Below are 18,871 nucleotides of genomic sequence, written 5' to 3'. Positions count from 1 at the left end.
TCATCAATCACAAAGAATAAATCCCCTATGCCCCTATTTCATATAAAAATTAAATTTTATCGAATCTTTGTCAACTAAAAGCATGAGTTGGATCAATTATATTCAATTAATTAAGCCATACTGTTAAAATTTTAAATCATGCCAGACTAGTTGGTTCAAACTGAAGAAACGAGTCCGCTGGCCAGTAAGTCCATGACTCTATGTTGATTAGTGATTATTATTGTCATAAAAAATAAAAAATGCATTTGTATCATAAAAAAAATTATTAATTAAGGATAGTATCTAAAGAATATTTCAATAAGAGAAATATATTTTGATTTAAATTAAACTGAACTGCAAAAGAAAACAAAATCATATTAGTTCAAACCGTTTGATAAGATTCAAATCCGAAATGATTCTATAAAAATTTTGAAGCTACGTTACAACTTGAATCCTGTATAAATTATCAGCTACTTACTACTCACTATTCATTGTGCCATCCTAAAACACTCAGAGAGTTCAAATAATCACCATATTTAGTTTTCTTCTTAAACTTCAATCAATATTTTCTTTTCTTTCCAATCACACATCCATGGCCTCAATCCATAAACTTGCGTGGTTACTCTCGCTCCTTGTGTTGTCGATCACAGCGACTTGTGAACCATGCAAGTCGTTGAATTTTCCGAATAACGTTAACTACGCAACATGCAAGGACCTGGGCGTTCTTGATTCATCACTGCACTGGAACTACCACCAATCATCAAGCAGAGTCGACGTGGCATTCAAGAAGGCCAACGCAACGGATTCAAGCTGGGTTGCTTGGGCCATCAACCCAACCTCACAGGGTATGGTTGGATCCCAGGCATTCCTTGCTTTCAGAAATTCTTCTGACGCTACTCTCAAAGCCTACACCTCTTCTGTCACGAGTTATGATACTCTTTTGGAAGAAGGATCTCTTAGCTTTCCTGTTTATAGCGTCTCAGCATCTTATTCCAATGGCGATATGATCCTTTTTGCGAGTTTCAAACTCCCCGAGAATACAACTCTGCTGAATCATGTCTGGCAAGAAGGCCCTGTTTCTAACGATGGAACTCTTGGGATGCATTCTTTGTCAGGACCTAACATTCAATCCTTTGGGACTATAGATTTTGTGTCCGGGAAGGTCTCAGAAACCGCCGGAAATTCGAAAATCAAACTCCGAAAGGTCAGAAATATGCATAAACTCTCTGTGTTGTAAAAAAATTTCTTCTGTCCTTTTAATCAAATATATATTAAGATATCTTCACATAAAGATTTCTTTTTAAAAATAACCGCCTCTTATCATATCTATATATATTTTTCTCACAACAAATTCTGCTTTCAACAGGTGCATGGGATATTGAATGGCATAAGCTGGGGAATACTGATGCCAATGGGGGCAATATTAGCTCGTTACTTGAAGGCGTTCGATGGTCGTTTGGGTGCCACGTGGTTTCACGTGCATCGAGCATGCCAATCCATGGCCTATATCATTGGCATAATTGGCTTTGCAACTGGCTCATACATGGCACGACATAACCGTCATCACTCTTCTCACGGATGCATTGGAATCACTCTCGTATGCCTAGCATCCCTACAAGTTTGTGTTGCTATGTTCTTGAGGCCTAAGAAGGATCACAGGCACAGAATCTTCTGGAACATCTTCCACTATGTAGTCGGTTACGGAACAATTGGACTTGGCATATGGAACGTCTTCAAAGGTATTGACATAATGGAAGCAAGAGAATGGAAGAGTGTGTATTTGGGTGTGATCATATGTTTGGCTCTAATTGCTTTGGTCTTGGAGGTGATCACTTGGATATTGCCATGCATAAACAAGCCTAACACCCACTCTAAGGACCAAGTTGATGTGGTTGACCAACGGATCCCATAGTCAACAAATATTTCAGTTCTTTCTTTTTTTCAGCTTTTCTTATTTTTTATATTAAATTTATCTTACTCTTAGTTGTAGGTATCAACGACTATGTGTGTGTTTATTTGAGTTTGAAGGAAAGTAATTTTGTAGGATTAATTTTAAGTAGAAATGAGTCTATGTCAATATTATTTATGTTTGGCAATTTTATACTAAAGTTGATTTTAATAAAATAAATATTATGTTGCTATGTTCTTGAGGCCTAAGAAGGATCACAGGCACAGAATCTTCTGGAACATCTTCCACTATGTAGTCGGTTACGGAACAATTGGACTTGGCATATGGAACGTCTTCAAAGGTATTGACATAATGGAAGCAAGAGAATGGAAGAGTGTGTATTTGGGTGTGATCATATGTTTGGCTCTAATTGCTTTGGTCTTGGAGGTGATCACTTGGATATTGCCATGCATAAACAAGCCTAACACCCACTCTAAGGACCAAGCTGATGTGGTTGACCAACAGATCCCATAGTCAACAAATATTTCAGTTCTTTTTCTCTAGTTTTTTTATTCTTTATATTAAATTTATCTTAGTATTAGTTGTAGGTATCAGCAACTATATTCTTTTCCGTTTTGAACGGTTGTTTTTTAGGTTGTTACAACAATTTAATGGCATTGTAACACATTTTTAAGTTAATTATATCGTTTATTGTTTTTATGTATATATTTTTTCTTCCTTTTTGTTTCTTAGACTGTACTTTTATACTCTTCAGTCTCCACTCTATCAATTGGGTTAGTCTTGTTACTCTTACACGAAAATAAAAGGGGTAAAAAAGAAGGGGAAAAACGAAGGAGAAATGTTATTAGAATTATAAGTTAAATTTAAGATATCAAAATCCAATGAAATCCTTGTGAGTCAAAAGAAAAAGATCAGTTGGTTCTTGATTTAGATTATATTACATTAATAATATATGGTAATTTTAATTGGGTTAAATTGAATTTAAATGCCTTTAACTGAATGTATAAGTAATCAAAATTTACTACATTTAGTCTCATGCATGAGTCATTTGAATCTTAGTCTGGTCATCTTCTCTGTATTATGATATTATCATCCTCTAACAGCAATTTCTAACTTAAATATGCCAAATATTTTTGTTAAAACAAACTTTAAAAAAGAAAATCAATAAATAAAAGGAACTTTAATAAAGTACCCAAGTCCAGTTTGGGAGTCCCAGTGTCCCACGTGTTCAATAGATTTCCCATAATAATCATACTGAATCCTTTTGTAGTATACTTGTACATGAAGCTATACATGAAGGAAGAACAAACAAGAAAATTGTTAATATGCTGCAATGAAATAAATGAAAGTGGTAGCTAGTTAGACAAGAACTGAAATTAATCAACAATATCTGTCCGGTCCCTTATGAAAGAAATCTACATTCTAATACAATCAATATTGAAATAGAAAAAACACAGACTTGGAGACATTACCCCTTAACACTGTACACCTATATGGAAGGCAACTTAGAACAAGGTTAAAAACGAAGAATCACCTTTCCAACATCACTATTTACATTCAATCCTATCATACTAACATTAGACTCAAATTACAACAAAGCAAGAGATGGTTGCAGTGCTCTACAATCAGTCATCAGTTCTAGCCAAACAAAAATATTTTATACAGCCATTTCGGCGGGTTTGTCAACTTTACAGTCCTCCATGGAAGTCCCAAACGCCTCCCTATCCTTGTTATCGTTTTCGCCGTCTTTATCAACATTGTCATTACTGTCCTTATTAGAATCATCACCATTATCTTCATTACCAATGTTATTCATCTCAATCTCATTGTTATCAGCTCGAGTATCTTTTTCTGACACAAGATTACTATTTTTACTATCATTATTATCATTATCACCATCATCATTGTTATCCCCATCTTCAGCAACACCCTCAACCATCTTTTCAGCAAAATCTGGTTCATTAATAGGCTCGTCACTCGCTGGAACTTCATCACATGAATTTGCAACACCAATAGAGTCCCCATCTTTAGCTGGGGACGTGGAATGCTTCGTGTTAAGGCCGTTAATGGCGAATATAGTTGAGGTTATATCAAGCTTCGGCTTAATACCAATCCACCTGTCCCCAGACCAATCTCTAGATATTCTTAGATCTTTCTTACGTACTTTCATTAGCAAGCCTTCACCTGATATCAGAAGAATAACTCTATTATAAAGTGAAGACAAAAAATAAAATAGGCTTATCTAATCTATAGGTCCTTGAAGTTTGGTCTAGTTTTCAGTTAGGTCCATATAATTTAAATTTTTTTATCAGATCCTACATGCATTGAGAACAGGAAAATACATATATTATAATGTCCCTAGAGCAAATTATTGTTAAAAATTTTGACTGAATTGAATTGAATAAATAGTTATAGTTTAGCTCACAAAATTACATAAGAATCCATTGAATTATATAAAAGAGAGTTTCATCCAAGGACTTGATCAAACAATTTTATTCAATATAAGGACCTAAGTAAAAACTTCTAAATTAAAATGGCATAACTGAAAATTGAGTCATACTATAAACACTTTACATTAATCAAACCAAAATTTAAACAAAAAAACAGAACAGTAATATAGCATACCAGGAAAGTATGCTTGCACATTATCATCAACATAGTTATCAGTTCCAGTTACAACCCCCTCCCACCAGCCGTCACTCCACCATGCATCAATTGCAGTTCCAACTCCAATAACCAATTCTTGATCTTTGGAAGTTGGAGGAGCTGGTCTGATTGTCGATCGGCCAGGATGTCTCATCCCAAGTTTATCAGGCATGGCCAACTTGAAAGCAGGGATCCATTCCTAAAACATGGAAAAGAACAAGGTAAGAGTGTTGAATTCCAATTAAGATGTGCAAACGTAATGCATTGAAGGAAACTATACAACTTTTGTTTTGCAATATATCATTTCCCACTCAGTTCCAAGACTATTTTTTTTCCACATAAATTTTTAAAAGGTTCTAACCATATCATACTCTACTTGAACGTGGGATTACAGTTACTTCTATATATGAGTATGCAGATCCTTATCTTTAGAAGATTTATAACAGGGAGTGGTTTATTTCAGTTCAATTTGGATCCATCATTAGTCTAGCATAATCCCCATAAGATATAACCTATAACTATAAAAGAACATTTCTTTCCAGTTACAAGTTGCTATAAAAGAAATAGAGCCTTAAATCTTTTTGACCATGATAACAAACCTTAAATAGGAGCTGGCTCTATATATGCCAACTATTGTAGGATTTAACCAACAATGGAAACAGAATTTGGAGTACCACAAAAGCAGTATTATACCTTAAGATTCCCACTTCCATCTTCATCCTGAATATCATCATATTGGACTTTCATCTGCTTCCGAGATACCTGCACAACCGTACACCTGAACCAGCAGCCTCTGATACCGCTATCCTGACAGAGGACCTCTATCTTGTCATCAATCCTGTATGTGACATTATACCAAGGTTGAGACTCAACTTCCTTCAGAGAAAACAATCTCCTATCTGCCCTAGAATTATTTACACCCTGTGAGTTTTTGTATACCATCATTTGCTGACTCCTAACTAACTTCCTAACTCCCCGCCGACCAATCAAAGACTGAGGGGTTCCCCTATCCCTTCTCTTGGCTCTGAGCTTTACAGTTTCACCTGCACTCAACTCTTCATCTCCTCCTGCTAGGCCATTTCCCTTAGGATTCAGCATAGAATCAAATTGCAAGCAAGAAAGAATTGGTTGATCATAGTACCCACGCAGTTTACTCAAGTCAAAGGGCTTGACTTTGTTGCTTCTAAATTGCCTAAAGCACATATGTATTCTATCTGATGAAGTTGGGGAAAAGCAAGGCATGCATTTTTCATAATGTTCACGACTTAAGACCGTGGTGGGACCATCAACACACTCTGCACTAATGACTTGAGAATAAGGTGTGATGAAAACTTCCCGGGGATGTGGATTTCGTACAGGAATCACACCCTTGACTTCCTGATTATGGTGAAACCACCTCACTTTGACCTTTTTCTGCCCCCTCCTATCTTCATACATATCCTCTAAATAAGCAACATAATGATTCTCTCCCTTGCCCATGACAAAAACAAATGATTGAACCTGGAAGTCAGAAAGGAGGCAATGAGATATGTACAACTGGAAGATATTTTCCTCTAAGCTAAACTCAAAGCACCAGATCCTTCTCTGTATAAGCTATAAAATAAAATATCAAAGGATGAACAATACTTGAAACCTCAGTTCAAGTCCCTTTTCCAATACTTCCATGTTTGTGTAGGAAGTGGATGGATGAGGGATACTTACAATTATTTTGATGCCATTCCTGCAAAAAGCATGATAATGTTTAAGCTGCTTGCCACACGTCCATGCCACTCCAGACCAAACAATGTCAGACTTGGATATTTTAGCGTTTCGGGTTAGAAATCCCTAAGCAAGAGATGTAGGTATACATCAAAAATATTAATTACAACCACAATTAAATAATATATATAAAGGAAGACAAAGAAAAAGTAAACAAGAGGGATATACCTTGCTATTTGCTATCGGTGCAGGAAGACCAGTAATTTCATTGACACTACCATTTGTGGTATCATAAGCTTGTCCTGAAGAATGACTAGGTGATCCTATGATATAAAAAATATATGTAAATAAATAAATAAGTAAATACATATAAAAGAAGAGAATATTTATAATCTTAAATGAGCTTTCACTATCATTTATACTATTTGTGAGCATCAGCTGTTTTTGTTGAAGGGGTAAAGGACTTCTATTTAAAAAATGACACTGGTAGAAAGGGATATTATCCTATACAACAGGAATAAGTAAGAAGAAAACAACATTAGAGAAAAATGTCAGTGCTAAAGAGCTTTCAAAGTCCAGACTGCACATGATAGAGACTCCTTATAATTCCAGATTAAATGACATTATCAAAGATATTGAAGAAGATAAAACTATGAGAAAGATACATTTACATACATACATGAATGAGTTTTATGCACTCATGCTACAAACAAGCTCAAAGATTTGTGTCAGAAGATATGCATAAAGTTGCTTAGACAAGAAAAATATAAATATCACTATACATTAAGTTCATGTAACTTGATTGCAACAAAAAGTTGTAACATCCTTATATTATTTTTCATTTTGCAGCTGCACACATAAATTCAACCGACAACAGCTAAAAGGCATCAAAACAATAGTAATAAGATAAAGCCATAGAAAATAATTATCAATTTACCAGTTCTATCTCCCTGAAGATGCTGCTTCGAAAGCGTTGACGTCAGCCAATCAACCACCTCTCTTCTAGATCTCCATTTGAAACCGGCAGGAACAGAACCTTCCTTCCCACAAATTTCCAAAAACTCATCGGCGACAACATAGAACATGTGCCTAACACTCCTCTCAGTGCCCACAACAGCGAGTATGGATTCCCCGTCAGAATCCTTCAGGTAATAGTGGACCACACGGTTGCCACGCTCCTGGGAAACAAACTGCTCTTTCCATTCCACGAAACACCTGTCGGTTACAGCCATCTCGAAAGGAGCTCCAAGAGGAGTGAGCTAATGCAAAAACCAGATTTGCACTTGAATTCAAAGCAATGGCAAGGGGTCCAAACCCTCTTGTTTAACTTGTCCAAAAGGACAATCTTTCAGATCCAAACTCATAAAGCAATAACCTTCTAGCATATTATCATCCAAGCAAACCCAAGACCAAAACAGCTTCAATCTCCTCACCCTACTTAGCAAAAAATATCAAAGATAATTACTACAGAAAACACATAACCCTTTCAGAAACTCTAATTATAAAGATTTTCCCTTTCTAATGATATCCAACAAAAGCAAACAAAAAAAGCAACACCAACAAAAAACCAGAAAAAAAAATCCTCTCATCAATCAAGAAGGACTATGCAGTTAGAGAAAAAACCAAACACCTTGTGGACAAAATTGAGCCTTTTCTCTCAATACCAGAAAGCCTCATGAAGAGGCATGATCCTCAGCTGAAACTGAAAGTTCTTTGAAACTTGACCTGAGCCACAAAGCAATATCAATTTAATGCGTCTTCACAAACAAATCAGAGAGAACAACCGTCAGAAAAACCGATCCAGGATCTGAAAATTCCAGTAAGCAAAAAAGCTATTGGGTTTTTGGCTGCTCCAGAGGATGTTGCATAAAAGGCAAAAGGGTGTCCCGAATTGCAGAAAAGATTGAAACTTCTTTTCTACAGAAGACAGTTATCAAAGACGTTGATGAGTGATCATGGGTCACTAAAAAGAGGATCTTGAACTAACAGCAGCTCAGAGAGAGCACGGAAGAACAAGAGATGGGGGTCAGTGATACTGATGATGAAGAAGAAAGAGGGTACGTTGAAATTGCCATAGACATAGAAAGTGAGAGAGTTGCAGAGCTGAGAGATTGTGCATCCAAAAATGAAGCGGCAGGTTTTGGATGCCAGAAGAAGGAAAAAAGTGGGGAAGTGGTTGTTGGTTTTTGCCTTTTTGGAAGAATTAAGGTGAAAATAATCGGTTAGATGCAAGACTTTGGTAGAGCAGTTAGATACAAGATGCTTAGTTAGATGGAAGACCAGCAATTTTTTTTTTTAATTTTTTTCCCCATAGCATATATCGTCCATAACTCCATACGATATAAATTGTAAAGTAATCTTAAGATGAGAATATTCATTTATATTATAATGTGAAAAATTTACCATCTATAAAAACCAGCATATATCCGACTTTCCTTGGTACAATTTTTAACCGTGTTTTGAAAGTTTTTTATTCTAGAAAAAAAAATCTATTCTGTTAATAAAAGAATTTAATTTTATTTGTAATTTAATTTTATAGTTTGAAAGCCTTTAATATATTAGTATAATTCTTTGATTTAGAATAATCTTTTAATGAGTTGAATTTTTTTTTATAATTCTATGTTTGTTTAAGTTATTTCATTAAATATTCACTTATAAATAAGAATATTTTTTATCATTTTAAATAGTAGGGTAAAGTACTAAATTGGTCCTCTATGTTTGGGCGTAATTCTGTTTTGATTCTTAAGGTTTAAAATGTCTTATTTGAATCAAAAAATGTTTTATTTAGCATCAATTTAGTCCAACAGTGGGTCAAAGTTAAATAATTAACGAAATGTCCTACATAACAACAGTACAAGAACAAAATCGATAATCTGGAGAACATGTACAAGCTCCAAAGGCACAAAATCAACCGTTGATGCATCAATACATTTATTTATTATTTTTCTTATAATATAAATAAAATATTTTCTATAGAACTAAAGAGAATGATAAATAAATGTATTGATGCATCAACGGTTGATTTTGTGCCTCTGGAGCTTGTACTTGTTCTCCAAATTATCGATTTTGTTCTTATACTATTGTTATGTAGGACATTCCGTTAATTATTTAAGTTTGACCTCATTGTGGGACTAAATTTATGCTAAATGAAACTTTTTTGGATTCAAATATGACACTTTAAACCTTAAGGACTAAAACAGAATTACGCCCAAACATAGGGGACCAATTTAGTACTTTACCCTAAATAGTAAGTGTAATTAACGTAAGAATTAATTTGAAAATAACTAATTTGAAATGTTAAATAATTAGTTTATTTATCTACTTAATCAAATATTAGGAGTTCATATCCCAACGTATGCATGTAATAATAATTTTTTCTGATTTATAAAAAGAATAAACATAATAATTAAAATGTTTAAATGAATCAAAATTATTATTTTTATTTCTTCTAAAATATTTAAAATTTTTCACTTAGTAAATTTTAATTTCTATCATTACAAACGTACTCTAAAACTTTGACATCTTTTTAAAGATTTTAAAGTGATTGCTTTTCTTTTCATTTTAAGTGATCTTGTGTATTCAAAACTTGATGGCACAAGTAAGAATAACAAAATTCTAAAAAAAAATATTAAAAATAAAAACTAGTCATTCTAAAAATAACAAAATTCTAGAAGAATATTGAAAATAAAAATAACAAAGTCCTTAGATGCATTTTCGTTTGCGTTTTTATTTTCTACCTTTTTATTCAATATCTTTTGTTTTTTGAATTTTGTGAAAAAAAAAAAGAGAGAGAACAGTAAAAATGGCAATTTTATTTTCTATTTTCACTTCCTATTTTCTCTCTTTTCTTCATCAAATTCTTAAGATAAAAAATACTAAAAATAAAAATATAAATCAAAAGCACCCTTAGCTTTTTATAACATGATCTTTTAGTTAGCTTTAAATATGATACCAAAAACTAGTTAACGAAAGACTTATATCAACTGCATTTACACTTTTTTTTTTATCTCTAAGGAAAAAAAAACTTTATATATTCTGAATTTAAAATGAAAATAAAATGATAAACTTCTGCTATCATAATTATTGGCAAAAAGTCTAGCTAATTTTTTTTCTTGTTATAGTTATGTTAGTAAATATCTTAACAAAAATAAATATACTGAAATTGAGATAATACAAGAATTTATATCTATATGTACACTATCTCATTTTTTGAATGGTCATAAAATTGAACAGATGTTGACTATTTTGTATACAAGTTTGTATAACAAATACAATTACCAAACTAGCATAAACACTATATTTATAAATCCCAAATGAATGAGATAGGAAACACTGCCATATGAAGAATAAGATGACGAAAATAAGGTTCAAGATGAACAAAAAGTGTTGAGTTTGGAAATTGATGAACAGGGTTTGATCTTCTTCAAGTAAAACAAGAGTTTTGTATTTGTTTAGTAATAATAAAAAGTATCTAGATTAACTTCCTGGTTTCAAATTCTAATCCCTTCATTACAAAGAAATGACAACGCAAGTCCAACATGGTGATTAGTTGTTAACAGTGTCCCCAAGCCAAATTGTTGAGGACAACTGATATGCAGATAGTTGATCACCAAAATTCTAAGACAGGTTATATACTTATATAACTTTTCTGGCGATTCTCTAACATCAACTAGAAATCCAAGCAGACGAGAGAACCATGGCATATACTCATACAAACCCAATTCAGTGAAAAGCTCTTAATTTGCTTGCACAAAAGTCAGCATCCAAATTCTGCAAATCAGGCATAACTCAGAGCAGTGCCAACAATGCTTACTAATTCAGCAGTTCAGCTATACACATCTCCATGCCAACATACTATATCGAAATTGTCATATCTATCAAGTGAAAAAGATCAAAATGGAACTGCTATTTTCCACGTAGCTTCAAGTTAAAGAAATCAAGCATTGGCATCTTCATTTGCTTAAGCCACTGCCATAAAGCAATAAATGAAATAATTTTGCCATTAAGTTGCACAAACACCAGTGTTACAACTTATAAGCATTCATATACTTATAAACTACTGTACTCAAGTGCCGACGTTAGGTGCACGGGATGACACTGGTGCACCAAGAGAGTATCTCCACTGATCACAAGCTGAGCATTTGTCCAACTTCACACTGTTTTCCAGCGTACAGAATTTACAAGACCAAGTACTGTATTTGGTGGCAAAATCTTTCGGCTGTTGTGTGCCACACAACTCACATAATGGAGCTAATGTCTGCAGTGGTTCAACATTATTCACATGCATTAGAGAAAGGCCACAACACAATCATTGTAAGAGTAAATTCGCCAAAAATGTTTATTGTACTTTGTGACAAACTGAAAAAAGGTTTGCAAAGAATAAAGCACTATATTTTGATACTTACTTTATTTAACAGAGTGCACATTGAGCACTCCCACATTGCAAGTTCTTCAGAATGAGATGTATTATTATCACCAGAAAGTGGAGTGGAGGAGCTTGTAATATTTGCAGAAGTAGATCCTATCCGAGAATTTGACTCAGAATGTGAAATGCTTTCTAATCCACCAACACCCCTTCCTTGAGTCACAGTGCATTGTTCAATGATAGATCCAATCTGTGGTGCATCCGTAGTCAAATCAACATATTTAGGGGTACTAGACGAGCAATCCAGTAAACTTGAATCCATGACACGACTCCTTTTCTGAGATTTCAGATCCAAAGGTAGAGAAGAATTGTCTCGAAGTCTTGAGCTACCCACATTTTTACCCTTGCGCTCAATATTCGCAGCAGGTTCAAAGTTAAAATCTTCATGATCTGAAGCTTCACAGGTTTGAGAACCACACCAAATGTCATCCTGTAATCTCCTTTCTGCAGCCATTGCAGCCGCTTGCACTGGAGTAAGTGCCTTCATTATAACACTATCACCCCCAAGACGGTTAGGTCCAGAGGGAAGGAGTGATCCCAATCGCGATCTCTTTTCTGCAGCTGCAAGTGCTGTTTTACGGAGTGATGAAAGGGGTGGCTGCCGGGAATGACCACCTAAGCGCCTTCCTGGAAGGTCAAACCCCTCTCCCGAGCCAGTTACTCCGTTGGACATCAGCTCTTCACATTCCTGTATATGATCATTAACATGGATTACATTATAGATGCAAGGCAAGGACAAGAAGAATAATAGCAACTTAATAAGAAAGACATAGTTTACTACATAGAATTCACAGCAACAGGGAATGAATGTTTCAACTTTGCAGGAACTTTTATAATAAATACTACTATTTATAAGACTTGTTTGCTACTACTAAAGCTGTAAAGCAATACATCAAAAGTGAAAAGTATGGAGAGGATTCTATAAGTATATTGCTGCCTGCAGAGTCTAGCACATCTAGTGGTTGGAGGAAAGTTGCAAGAGAGATAACATTTTGTCCCTCATCTTTTTCATTTTCTTTATATTACTATTATTTTTCATTATTAAGTTGGGAGATAAGGTAAAAATGCTCAATGATCAATGGAGCCTTAATATTATAACAATCTAGCTTTCACATATTACAGACATACTTATAGCTAAATAAGAACATTATTAGATTAAACAACAACAACAATAATAACTCTTGAAATTGAATGATATAAATAATTCACAACATCAAGCTAATTTGATTAAGCAAAAACATTGCACTTCAAAAATCTAACGGTGAATGTTATTTGCATGTACTATAAAAGAATGACAGGAACAAATTGAAGGAGTTCAAGCTTAATATCCTTTAGTATAACAAAGAAACTTAAGGCTTAAACAAAAATATCAGATAAAAGTTACTCTTGAAATGAAATGTAATACATAAATTCCCAACACCAATGTGATTGTATAAAACAACGAAAGTGTTCTTTTTAAGAATCTAGTATAACAATCCACATGCATGAACAATTAAAAGAGGAACGGAACAAATAGAACCTTTCTAAGTTCATCCCAAAGCTTGTAGAAGTTGGCATTATGAGGACCATGGGCATTATGGCAAAGCTCATGAAGCATCGTATCCAAAACTTGATCAAATGGGTAGAAGTCCAAATCCCTGTTCGGTCTGCGCAATCGCAACTTCACATGTATACCAGCTCCAACATTCAACCCCAAAAGTCGCGGATTGTTTGGACTACAATCATTTTGGCAAGTTCTTCAATAATCTCACAAAAAGAAAAGAGCAAAACAGACTCACTCATCAAGTTAAAAATAAAAAATTCAGTTTCATTCCCTTGCCCAAAGCCCCAAACTGAAATGTCATGCTGCATTTAAGCGAATGCAGCATTGAAGAAACTAGATAAGGGGCAGAAACAATGTTTCTACTCAAAATATTCTGTTAAAGTTCTAGTTGTTAGAAACCGGAACCCCAATAAATTTTAGTAAAATCAACAAATCACAAAAGAACCATAAAGAAAAAGTAAGCAAAATATCTGATTAAAAATGCGGTTTTTTCCTCCCCTCTTACCGCCATTGCTTGGATCATTCTTTTTCCATTGCTGCATTACCCCTTCAAATTAAAAACAATAGTTGAATTACCAGAATTCAGAGAGAACCTTGACCCTCCATTTGTGCTTGCGCATAATGGGCTGGACCTGTTTCGCGATCTTCTCCAACATCTTGGTGGCTTCTTCTTGCAACGGCTTCCTCTTCAGAGCGTTGATTTCCCAAACCTTGTGGAGATCGCCAACGTTGTTCATGGCTCCCAAAACCCTAAAAAATTCCCCCTCAGAATTGTGGAATGCGTTGCTGCGAACTGGGTGAACAGAACAACCGTTAGGATTGGTTTTCAAAAAATTCTAATTAGGTTTTGATTTTGGTTAAAGCTTTCGGTGACCATGCCTGGGAGAGGGTCAAGGATTCCTCCAACAAAATATTTACAAATGGAAAAGTAGGGGGCAGCAATTTTGTTAAATTTTGGCCAGCATGAAAAGTGAGTCATTGGATGAAATCTCACACCAATCTCACACCATTAAAACCATCATTGATGGCTATTTGATGGCTACAAATCACAAAAATTGCTATCCCTAGCATTCCTCTTTACAAATTGAGCCCGATATAAGTAATGATAATTATTCATATGAGAATCCTTAGATAATTTGAGTTGATATTAAATTATTTAAAATAATATATATTAACATTTAAATTAATATTTAGTTAAATTCCAAAACAATTATGTATCTTGACATCTAAATAACTGCTAAAAATAAAATAAAATACAAGAGAAAAACACCAAAAACTAAGCAGAATACATCGCCGGCGGTGGTGGATGGATACGTCCACATTCTATAGTCAGAACCAAACCATCAATCGAATTAATCGGATTACTGGGTGAACGGACCACTGATTTAACATGTGAGTCATTAGTTGAATGAGCTAATTCGATCACAATTAAATAAAGGTGGAAACTCAAGTATAGTTAACTTTATGTGAAATTGATAGTTAAGAGGTTCTGAAAACTGAACCGGTCATCAAACCGCTTGAACTATTGGTTCATCGGTTTAGAGGTTCAACCGGTTCAACCGTGGTTCAACCGAAATAACCGAATTATAATAAAATAACATATCAAATTTTAAATAAATATACAAAAATATAAATATATTCTGATATAAATCTTAAATATATACAAATTAAAAGTATAATTCCAATTAAAATCTCATAATCACATTTAAATACAATACATGAGTCAAATATAAAAAAACATATCAAAGATCAAAATTTATATACATATAAAATTTAAGATAATCACGAAAAACAAAAAAAATTATTGAATTAACCAAACCAATAATAAATATTCAATCATCTACTTATCTAGTTAATTCAATTCATCTATTTTTTCGTTAAAAACAAAGATGAAAAAAATTATTTTTTCTATAACAAAAGATTGGTCATAATCAAGGTCCATATTCATGTGTGAACTTGTGTAACGCTATAATTTCACTTATCAAAGCATGTCAAACATCTCTCCTCATTTCACCTCTCAAATCAATGAATTCCAGTATCCAGCTATTTGACCTAAGTATGATATAAAGTAGAAGTATCAATTATTATTAGACAATGATATTAAAAATTTAAAATGTAGCATCTGATGCTCGATAAACAAGCATACTTATTGTGAGACGGAAGAAATGGAAACAGCAAAGTCAAAAAGTGCAGACCCTAAAGGCCCAACCATTGCATTCTCTACCTTTAATCCTTGTTGTGTAAGATCCATTCTCATGGCTCTCTTCTCTCCCAATAAGTCAACTACTTGAACGTGTATTTGAAGTTATCAATAGAAAAAGATAATGATCCCTTTCTCCTTGCAGAAGAACTATTCTAAACCCCTCCTTCTACTCATAATGAACAAATAGAAATTCTAGCAAACTTTTAACAAAATTTTCAGCATAATTTCAATAAAGATTAACAAGATTTTCAGCTAATCACAATTTTAGCAAAATTTCAGCACAATTTTAACAAAGATTAAACATCTTTTTTCAAAAATTAACCAAAAAGAAAAAAATACAATAACAATACAATATCACAACAATCCAATAGCCTTAAGTGTTTCTTAGTTGATATTCTCATCCATACCTAAAAATCACCAGCAATCCAATAACAATACAATCTAATTACAATATCACAGTAACCCACAGCAACTCACTCCAATCCAGTCAAAATTATTCAACAATTATTCAATTCAGTAACAAGTCCACAGATTAACTAACAACAATTATTCAGCAATTATTCAACCCAGTAACAACAGCAAGGTTCATAGACTAACTAACAAGTAACAACAATTATTCAACAATTATAGTTTAAAAAAGTTGATACCTAGAACTAAATGCTAGAACAGAGCAGAGCAGATCAGCAGCAAGAAAGGAACAGGGCACGACTGAAGGGCTGACGCGATGGAACAGAACTGGCGCCGGCGAGACAGTGGCTGCGCGACGGAAGCAGGAGGCGAGGCCGGCGACGGTGGTTTCAAAGCTCAAGCGTGGCTACACGATGGAGGAGAACGACGTTGCAACAGTGGCTTCAAAGCTCCAAGTTGCAACGGCGGCGGTTGCTTGCCGGTGGCGGGACGGAAGTGAAGGAGGAGCTCAATGACAATGAGAGGAAGGGTGATGGCCTGATGGGAGTGCTGCGCGTGTTTGCCGTTTTGGAGAGTCAGGGTTGGAAGTGGGCTGTTTTGGAGAGACTAAGGTTGGGAGTGGGACGTTGGGTAATGGTTAGGGAGTTCCTCAATCCAAATGGCAGCGTGTTAGAGAAATTTAGAAAACCGGCCAGGTCACGGTTCGGTTCGACCGACCGGTTCCCGGCCGGTTCGACGGTCCAATGGCAATTTTTCAAATCCCCGGTTTTGGCATCTGTCCGAACCGCTTTCACCATCGGTTTCGGGTTTGACCAGTTCGACCGGCCAGTTCGAACCGGTTTCCAAAACCTTAGACGTTAAATGATAATTTAGTCAAACTGTCAAATCATTTAACGATTCTCAACTATCAATTTTATGTGAAATTAGTTGCACCTGAGTTTTCACCTCAAAATATAAAAAATTATATATTTTCACTGGTTACTAATTAATTACGAACGAAACTAGTTACACCTAATTTTCACAATAAAAATTCTAGAATCCTCAGCAGATTCAATTTAATTCAAAGGTCCATTTTTCATCTCAGCAGAAAAGAAAAGATTATCACATAATAGTACCTAACACACTAAATTCATATCATACAAATTTGTATTTTTATTCTTCTTTTTTTCTTATTCTCCTCCCATTTTTTAACTAAAACCATAATCCTCCATTGATCAACTCCCTAAACAAATGAAATGGTCTCTCAATACCTCTAATTAATGGGCCATGGTCCTAACAAATGATTTTATTGCTCTCCTTTGAACATGTTTATACATGATTTTACCACCTTTACTACAGTAATTTAGAATATTCTCATTCATAATCTTATCTTTTCTTGTACAACCAAACTCCTACATTGCAACAATTTTATCTTCGCAAAACTATCTTATGCTCTTATTGGAACTTTACCACCCGACATCTAGTATAATGAAGTATGGCTCGTCACAGCACTTTAGCACCCAAAAGTTATTAATTTTTTCTACACCAATCTTCCCTGTGTAGATCAAAATTGCCATGAGCTGAATCTCTATTAGGCATCAGAATATAGTATTAGCAATTAAATATTATAGGTCCAATTACAGGAAGACCACTGAACCCGAGATTAAGGGCAAGGCGAAGAGAACTTCTTCCTTAAACTTATAGGATGGAACTAGACTCCTAACCAAACCTGTCCAAATTGATTGTCTAAATTTCACTGTTTTGGTTGGCTGTCATGCCTGCTCTCTACTGCTTCCTTATTTAAGCCCTTAGTATCTAATCAATTGAATTTATTATTTGATCAGGAGGGTAATCTTTTTGGTTGGTCAGGTAATTAAAAGAAGGTCCTCTCACCATATCACACATTAACAACAACAATAAAGTCTGATCCAACTAAGGTGAGTTGGATACATAGACCACTCAAACACAATCTGCTCAATAAAAGGACTTATCATTTTACTATAAAATTTTCAGAAGGTCTTTCATAATAGTATTTCCTTTTTCTTTTTTCTTTTTATATGTATAATAGTCTTCCTCCATTATTAATTGGACAATCTTCTATCCAATTGACTTTCTCACTGGAGCCTTTTATTGGTGTTCTCACTAGAGCCTAAAATCAAGTTCTTTACCGATCCCATCAGGCCACACACATAAGATTTCAAGTGGTTTATTTTAGGTTTAATAACTTTATTAGTTCTTGTAATTTCACTAAACTTTTAAATAGATCTTTATAAGTTTGTAAGTATGTCTACATACTAAATAAAAAAATTGAATTAGGTCCTTTCTATGATTAAAATAGTAGGGTTTCGTGATGGAACTCAAACATCAATTATGTGTGTTACCCTCAATTGCATTACTAAAGCATTTGTTGCATCTAATTATTCGACAACTAGGTCCACAAAAAGTCAGAAACTTATATTTAAGCATTATTTTCAGTTCACGAAGAAGAAAAGATCTTTGCTCATATCCGGAAAAAAGGCTACTTGAAGAACCACCAAAGCTAACTAGAAACCATCCAAATTAATCACATGAAGAAAGTAGAAGATAGATAATTCATTTAAAAAACTAGAACAGAAATATAACATAAGATGCAAACATTATATAGCTTGTATTTTTATTCGTCTTTTTTTTTTTCTTATTCTCCTCTCATCTTTCCATTTTCATGTAACATTATTCTGCCATAACCTATAACCTTTCTCACCCACAGAGAAAACCTTCTTTTGTGACCAAAAAGCTATGAAACACGGACACTTCTCTGATTTGCTGTGTCCGTGTGTTAGATACATTTCAAACATCGTACTCATTGACACTCGTTTGACACGCGTGTCTTCTGTGTCCAAAACGTTTCTCAATAAAAAATAAAAAATTCTTTTCCGGACACATTTAGACATACCTAAATGTCATCACATGTCAGCATGTCCAGCCTTATTCTTAACATATATTTTTGAAATGAATTTAAAAATAATATATATTATTAATTATTAAAACAATATATTTTAAATATTTTATATAATTAAAAAATATTAAAAAAATAATTTATAT

General features: G+C 34.1%; 2 protein-coding genes across 8 annotated transcripts in view; both read right to left on the bottom strand.

Annotated features, from left to right (window-relative positions):
* LOC107617691 overlaps positions 188–18,871 on the bottom strand; it is a 23,514-nt gene continuing 4,830 nt past the window's right edge. For 6 of the 7 annotated variants that reach the window (XM_016319554.2, XM_021117003.1, XM_021117011.1 and 3 more), the window contains 4 exons: positions 13,777–13,993; positions 13,177–13,372; positions 11,638–12,345; positions 10,954–11,489 (listed from right to left, as the gene is read on the bottom strand). In XM_016319554.2, coding sequence (XP_016175040.1) covers positions 11,298–11,489; positions 11,638–12,345; positions 13,177–13,372; positions 13,777–13,937 — 1,257 coding nt within the window. In that variant the 5' untranslated portion in view covers positions 13,938–13,993 and the 3' untranslated portion in view covers positions 10,954–11,297. Of the gene's footprint in view, positions 199–10,953; positions 11,490–11,637; positions 12,346–13,176; positions 13,373–13,776; positions 13,994–16,274; positions 16,286–18,871 lie in introns of those variants that run through there. The other variant, XR_002358274.1, reaches the window with a different exon arrangement.
* LOC107617614 lies at positions 3,224–8,171 on the bottom strand. Its single transcript, XM_016319449.2, has 7 exons — positions 7,863–8,171; positions 7,170–7,666; positions 6,461–6,555; positions 6,236–6,358; positions 5,228–6,034; positions 4,514–4,733; positions 3,224–4,072 (listed from the first exon to the last, which is right to left on the bottom strand). Exons 2-7 carry the CDS (start codon positions 7,462–7,464, stop codon positions 3,546–3,548), a joined length of 2,067 nt encoding a protein of 688 aa, XP_016174935.1. The 5' UTR covers positions 7,465–7,666; positions 7,863–8,171; the 3' UTR covers positions 3,224–3,545.

This window comes from Arachis ipaensis, chromosome B01, assembly GCF_000816755.2.
Source record: "Arachis ipaensis cultivar K30076 chromosome B01, Araip1.1, whole genome shotgun sequence".
Classification (NCBI taxonomy): domain Eukaryota; kingdom Viridiplantae; phylum Streptophyta; class Magnoliopsida; order Fabales; family Fabaceae; genus Arachis; species Arachis ipaensis.
The sequence above is the reverse complement of the archived record's forward strand: the minus strand, read 5'-3'. Positions and strand labels throughout refer to the sequence as shown.

Excerpts from the sequence above, each read along its gene's own strand:
- LOC107617614 (XM_016319449.2), bottom strand. The coding sequence starts at position 7,464 with ATGGCTGTAACCGACAGGTGTTTCGTGGAATGGAAAGAGCAGTTTGTT. Across the intron at positions 6,359-6,460 it reads CACCGATAGCAAATAGCAAG|GGATTTCTAACCCGAAACGC; the intron begins GTATATCCCTCT and ends TCTCTTGCTTAG. Across the intron at positions 4,073-4,513 it reads TGTGCAAGCATACTTTCCTG|GTGAAGGCTTGCTAATGAAA; the intron begins GTATGCTATATT and ends TTCTGATATCAG.